This window comes from Paramisgurnus dabryanus, chromosome 8 (genome assembly GCF_030506205.2).
Source record: "Paramisgurnus dabryanus chromosome 8, PD_genome_1.1, whole genome shotgun sequence".
Lineage (NCBI taxonomy): Eukaryota > Metazoa > Chordata > Actinopteri > Cypriniformes > Cobitidae > Paramisgurnus > Paramisgurnus dabryanus.
Genome location: NC_133344.1, coordinates 8,992,156 through 8,999,052, shown reverse-complemented (window position 1 = coordinate 8,999,052; position 6,897 = coordinate 8,992,156). Strand labels below are relative to the sequence as shown.

The window sequence follows — 6,897 nt, the reverse complement described above, 5'->3', positions numbered from 1 at the left end:
ATAGAACGGGTTTTATTGCAACCATTTAAAATTGATGAAAAACAAAATGGCAGATTTTTTCAAGTTTATTAAAACTTTGTGATGTTTGAATGGTATCTCAGGTACTATGGGATTGGATTGTAAATGATGTGGTCACTCATATTAAACAGAAGATCTAAAACAACACCAAATAAAAAAACGTATATGGGTTCTGAAAAGCTAAAAGACATTGGGGGTTTAAACATTATAAGGGTGTTGACAGTTTTTGGATGAACTGTCCCTTTAAGGATTTTAAGCAGGCTATTTAGTAATGCAATTACTAATGCGATTTCTTAAAAGGTTTTGGTTATTAATTAGTAAAAAAAAATTATCTAACCAACACCGACATTGTTTTTATATTGTACGACAGTCTCAGTCTGATTGTTGATTATCTGGTGCTGTCTGTTTAACAGGAAGTGAAAAGCGAAACCTAACTCTCTGCTACAGTAATACAAACTTTTACTGCTGCGCTTTAGAGCGAATTTTTAGTTGTTTTACTGTCGAAACAGGTAAGAACTTTATATACAATAATGTATAAAATAATCTAATGATTTGCCTTGAAGTAAATACGAAACAGAGACTATTAAGTTATTATTTTTTGCGTCGTATTCTACTGCTACGTGCGTGATTCACGCTTTTCAGGAGGCAGTGGGAAAATCCCATGGCTATACTTTTATAAACAAACAGCAAGGCCAATTCTTTTTTGCAATCTTCAATCTTTGTAACGTTAAATATATTGTTACAATACTTTTTTAGGGGTCTCTAACACCATAGATATGTATATAAAGGCTAGATGGCTCAAGGCGGAGTCAGCTGTGTCGTCACTTGGCGGCCATCTTAGGTCAGTGCTGCCATACATAGTGCTGCTCCCTGCTGCTGTGGACGGAAGGTGAGTGACATACGCCAACTAAAATGCTCGTAACTTGCTGAATTCTTGACGGATTTACAAACGGTTTGTTTTTTTACAAACATTATTAACGTGGCTATAATTCTGGATGCTTTAACATGTTTCATGAATTTTTTTTATTTTTTTTTAGTATACGTATTCAGTGTCATAGGTACATCTTTGACGTTTATAACAAACCAATCCGTTTGAAAATCTGTAACAAAGCAAGTTATGGTCATTTAAAAGTACCTGCATCATTAAAACTCAATGCTACGAGTGAGCGAGCGCCCTGTCGTAAGATGGCCGCCAAAATGCGGCCGTTCCACTCAATTGGCCATCTAGCCTTTATATACATATCTATGTCTAACACTGCTGCTAGGGCAGCATAACAACTAATCGCAACTAATCGTTTCCAGAATAAAAGTTTTTGTTTACGTCATGTTTGTGTATAATAATTATGTATATTTAAATTGAAAAAAATATGGGTATATATTAAGTAATCATCATATTTATATATAATATAAATTATAATTATAAAAATGTATATACACATGTAAATATTTCTTATTAGATGTTATGCAGCCCTAGGAGCAGGGTTGGAAAGACCTGTGCTATTTGAATGCTGTTGGAATATTGAATAATGCTTAACAGTTTTGTAACATATTGCTTTTCATATATTTTTTAACAGTTCTTATTAGAGGTATCGGTTAGGAGAGACTCTGTTCATCCTTGAACTGACTGCAAAGCAATGGCCGAAATGGAATATGAGGAGCAGTTCGACTGTCCGGTCTGTTTGGATCCACTGAACGAGCCGGTGACGATTCCATGTGGACACAGTTACTGTCTGAATTGCATTGATGACTACTGGAGTCAAAAGGACCAGGCGCCGCCGTACCGCTGTCCACAATGCAGAGAGAGCTTCACTCAAAAACCTCTACTGAAGAAAAACACACTTTTAGCTGAGATGATGGAGAAGCTGGAGAGGACATCCCATCAAACAGCATTCAGCTCTCAGGAGAACTCTTGCGTGGACTGTGATGTTTGCACTACAGAGAAGAACCCAGCTGTAATGTCGTGCTTGCAGTGTTTGGCCTCTTTCTGTGAATCTCACCTGCAGCCTCACCTTCAGTCTCCTGCGTTTATGATGCACAAACTGGTCAGTGCCACCATACAAGTTCAAGAAAACATTTGCCATCGTCATGGAAAACTGATGGAGATTTACTGTCAGGATGACAACCGGTGCATTTGTTACATGTGCATGATTGGCCATCATAAAGGCCACAGCGTGGTATCGGTGGAGTCTGAATGGTCAAAGAAAATGGTAATGAATGATAATATTTTTTATGTATTTAAATATAAATAGTCTGTATGTGTACTATTAATTGTATTCAGTGGCTCTTAACTGGTGGGTTGTAAACCTATGTCATGTAAAAGAAGATGTGACCCAGACTACAATTAAAGATGAACATGGCTTGAGAACCACTAAGTGTACCAAATCAGACTGGTAATTTAAGTGTAGTTTTATTTTTCAATATTTTTGTATTGTCTTTGTGTTAACCTACTCAGAAAGTATTACAACAGACAAAGGAGACTTGCACAGAGATGATCCAGGAGCGAGAGAGAGGTCAGCAGGAACTCAGTGAGGCTGTGGAGTCTTTTAAAGTGAGTCTATTGATACCTGTTTGCTGTTAGATCATCTATGAAATTGATTGGCTTACATGAAATCTGCATGCTTAAAATTTCTTTGCTTTTCTCATGTGTACAGTAAATATGCAAAACAAAGTTATATTATAACAGTTTACTACAACAGTAAGCAAATCAAGATTATCTATATTAGTGGTGTTTTTTTGTTCTTTTCGCAATGCACAAATTCCAATCAGGCTCAGCTTTGGGTCTGAATTGAACACATTACATTATTCCATAACTTAATTTTTTCAATCGAGAAATATTGATTTTATTTACATAACATATTATTGGAATTAATCATAATGGCAAATTAAAATAAATGCAGTTTATGTTTTGTAGCAGATAGAGTTAGTTGGGGTAGGTGTTATATTTAGGGCATAATTAAGGTTATAAAAAGAAAATTTGGATCTGACAGATTCTTAACTCTGCGATGCCAGCGCTGCTGCCCCGACAAGTTTTTACTGTAATCTGTACTTTCAATTGTATCCATTAGGTTGTGCTCTTATACAGCTTATAAAACACTGAAGGTTCCACTGATTCAAAAACAGTAAAAACTGTGAATGTTTTGATCATCATTCTGAATCTGATCTCTATCAAAAGTCTTAAACAAAAATGCAATTATCTCAGCTTTTGGATTAAAATGTTGTATTTTTGAAGAAACTTACTCATATTTAAGAGAATAAATTAAGATAGGATGAATTTTTTTCTGTTTTTTTAAAAGCATTCATTTGATATAGTGTAGGTTTATATATTTATAAAAATAAAATGTTGGAAGGCATTACCCTTTTGTGAAAATCATATAAAAAAGCTGGTGCTGGCTGGCAACTTAAAAAAAAAATGCTGGCATGGAAAGAGTTTAAGGTATAGTTCACTGAAAAATAAAAATTACACAATTTTTTTTTATATATTTTTAAACATATTTCAAAATATATAAAAAAAATATTTTGCAGAAATATATTTTGGAATATATTTAAAATATATATAAATTTCACTAATATAATTTTGAGCCATTTTTGTGTATTTTGAAATATATTTATATTTAGTTCTCCATATATTTCAAAATTTTCACATCGCATTGGAAGAAAAACTTAACATAAAATGTTAAAATGTATAAGATTAAAAATATATTTTAATCTTTAAAAATATACTTAATAAATTTAACTTATTTATTATGTATTTTAAATAATTTTCATTATTTTAAAATTAGAAATGTTTTTGCTTGACCTTATATGTTGATATATGAAGGTTAAAACTAAATATATTTTCAAATTCAAAAATATATTTAATTAGGCTTTACCTTCTACAAAATGTATTTAGAATATATTTAAAACATATTTTGGCCAGAGAATTTAATTTTTTTGTTGTATGGGTTATAGACGGTTTCAGCAGTAACAACTGGCTTTCGTGGTCATCACGTAACTTCCGGTAAACTCAGCGAAGAATAAATAATAATAATTTCTTACATTTATATAGCGCTTTCCTCAGTACTCAAAGCGCTTTACATATGAACGGGGGAATCTCCTCAACCACCACCAATGTAAATAACAACAAAGTCCTTTCAAAGTAGTTTATTTATATACCAAGCAAAATAACAACACATAGATTACATAGGAACCCAAAACATTTGTTATTTTCAACGAGGTATTTAGTTCAGTTTCAGCAACTAGTCAGACCATTAAACAAACAGAAACCGTAAGTAAAGTTCAGACCAGATGCACCCGATGAAAGCGTCTATAGTGGAAGTTAAAGGGCTTGAAATTTTGAAGACCAAAAAAGTGCATCCATTCCCCCAAAAGTAATCCACATGGCTCCAAGGGTTTCATGTTTTATATTGTCTTTTATCAAAATCCTCCGCCATTTAAACTCCTTGGATTAGACTTCTTACTTGTGACTGCCGTTTTCTTTTGGTCTCTCCTCTGTGCCTCCACGTTCGCCACTAGGCATCGTACGACAGACTCATTTCCATGAACTATCTCTTTAACAACATAGTTTACCTGAATTTAACAATTGTTTAATTGTACTATTCGCACAATCTTTGTTCTAATTTAGACAAGAACTATCACATAAGAGCAGGTCTCATAAATGCATCATTTACTGTTTGACCATAGCTTTCTTTCTCAAACAGAGTTCAGCTCATGAGGCTGTAGAAGAGTGCAAGATGGTTTTCAAAGAGCTCATCAACTCTTTTGAGAGGAAATGCTCTGAGATAAATGATCTAATCAAAGCTCAGGAGAAAGCCGAGATGGATCAAGCAGAAAATCTTCAAAGAGAGCTGGATCAGGAGCTGACAGAACTCAGACAAAGAAAAATGGAGATGGAGGAACTTCTAGTGACAGAAAATCAGGTCAATTTTTTGAAGGTAATGAAACCATTTGTGAGGACATCCATTAGGTGATATGAAACATTATGACACATTTATTTGGATCAAAAATCTATTATGCATGACAAATAATGTGTTAATAATTTATCTTATTGCAGGGTTTCCAGTCTGTGTGTGTTTTGCCCACATGTAAAGACCTTCACAGAAAAGCTTACTACCCTCAAGTGTCATTTAAAGGAATTTCAATCTCAGGTTTCAGAGATGTTTTGGAAGATGTCTGTCATAAGGAAACAGTCAAAATATCTCAAAAAGGTCTGAAGGCTTTGTTGTATTTTTATGTCATTCATAAGGGGAAACGTCTGCAAATTAACAAACAATGTTTCTTTCTTAATTTCTCTATAGTGTCGGGTGTCTATTTTGCAGACCCTCCAGTGCCAAAGACTCGAAATGAATTTTTGCAGTGTAAGTTCAGCTGTTGATTCAATGCAAACATACATCTGATAAATATTAGCGGATGTTATCTATTATAAAGGGATTTTGGGAGTAATAAACAGTATAGGTTTATTTGATTATTGTGTCAATTTGTCCTCCTCAGATTTTTGTCAGCTTCATGTGAATCCAAACACTGCACACTCAAGTCTCATCCTGTCAGAGAGGAACAAGAAGATATCAGGCTCAGATGAAGACCAAGCCTATCCGTATCACCCAGAACGATTTGATAGCTTGTGTTACATCATGTGTAAAGAGGCTTTGCATGGTCGCTGTTACTGGGAAGTCGAATGCAGTGGTAAAAATTGGGCCGTAGCTGTTTGCTACAAAGGAATCAGTCGTAGAGGAATCAGTGATAGCTGCAGACTCGGCTTTAACAAAATATCCTGGAGATTTGGCTATTTTCAGGGACAGTTTGGGTTTATTCATGATAAAGTAAGAGTACCTCTCACTGCTTCCTCTAGAATCGGTGTGTATCTGGATCATAAGGCAGGAACTTTGTCATTTTACAATATTGCTAAAACAATGAACCTAATTTTAAGCTTCCAGACCTCATTTACGGAACCAGTGTACCCCGCATTTCAAATTCTTCCAGATTCATGTGTCAGGATCATAGAGAGGGAGAAAGTGCAGACAGACCACTGTGAATTTATTTAAAAAGTGAATTTATCACAACATTATTGTTTTATTGATATATGTTCTTTATAAATCAGTAGTACATTTGGAGTATTTTTGTGATGACACAAGATGTAACCTGGGTGAACACTTTGGATTTTGGAGTTTAAATAAAAGCCTGTTGTGTGACTGCAATTATTATTTTAATTATTTTGAATGTACAGTAATTTATTAAGCATAAGACAGACAAAGTGAACATGTAATTATTACTCATAAAATAATAATTGTTGTAATAACTATGACTATTATTATTATTGTTATTATGATTATTATTATTAATAATAATAATAACATAAAGCAGCACGACCACTTCCCTTCCCTTACGAAAATGAACCATGGTTTTACTACAGCTAAAAAAGCAGGGTTACTGTAGTAAAACCATGGTAACCACAAAATAATCATGGTTAGTGTAGTAAAACGATGGCTTTGCCGATAGTAATCAATACACCAAAAAACATGGTTACTACACTTTTACCACAATAAAACCATGGTTATTTTTCGTAAAGGTTTTGCGATGGAAGTCCGGGTGGTGCTTCGCACAGAAGAGGGTCGTGAACGTTGCGCATGCGCAGTAGGCTGAGACTGGAGCAACTTCAGCCTCAGAAACAGTGTTTGTAACAGTTTATTTCACGTCTGAAATCTGTTCGTTTTTATATATACACTAGTCAACACTTGAAGTGGATCAAAACTTCTCCTAAAAGTTGTCTTAAAACCAATACCCAATAGCCGTTCTTGTCTCAGGACAACTTTGATAAACGTTTTTGATCCACTTCAAATGTTGACAAGTATATTTTGTTTCTTAGAGTGCGATTTTAGAAATATT

At 34.1% G+C, this 6,897-nt stretch overlaps 1 protein-coding gene across 2 annotated transcripts; it reads left to right on the top strand.

Annotated features, from left to right (window-relative positions):
- Positions 1-386: 386 nt before the first annotated feature.
- LOC135770728 (E3 ubiquitin/ISG15 ligase TRIM25-like) lies at positions 387-6,209 on the top strand. 2 transcript variants are annotated; one of them, XM_065280485.2, is made up of 8 exons: positions 401-527; positions 775-907; positions 1,593-2,225; positions 2,471-2,566; positions 4,716-4,949; positions 5,069-5,222; positions 5,313-5,372; positions 5,506-6,209. In XM_065280485.2, exons 3-8 carry the CDS (start codon positions 1,653-1,655, stop codon positions 6,054-6,056), a joined length of 1,668 nt encoding a protein of 555 aa, XP_065136557.1. In that variant the 5' UTR covers positions 401-527; positions 775-907; positions 1,593-1,652; the 3' UTR covers positions 6,057-6,209. The 2 variants fall into 2 exon arrangements, with proteins under 2 accessions (XP_065136556.1, XP_065136557.1); XM_065280484.1 differs by lacking the exon at positions 775-907 and having other exon boundaries at positions 387-527.
- Positions 6,210-6,897: the final 688 nt, after the last annotated feature.

Excerpts from the sequence above, each read along its gene's own strand:
- LOC135770728 (XM_065280484.1), top strand. The coding sequence starts at position 1,653 with ATGGCCGAAATGGAATATGAGGAGCAGTTCGACTGTCCGGTCTGTTTG. Across the intron at positions 2,226-2,470 it reads CTGAATGGTCAAAGAAAATG|AAAGTATTACAACAGACAAA; the intron begins GTAATGAATGAT and ends TAACCTACTCAG. Across the intron at positions 2,567-4,715 it reads AGGCTGTGGAGTCTTTTAAA|AGTTCAGCTCATGAGGCTGT; the intron begins GTGAGTCTATTG and ends TTTCTCAAACAG.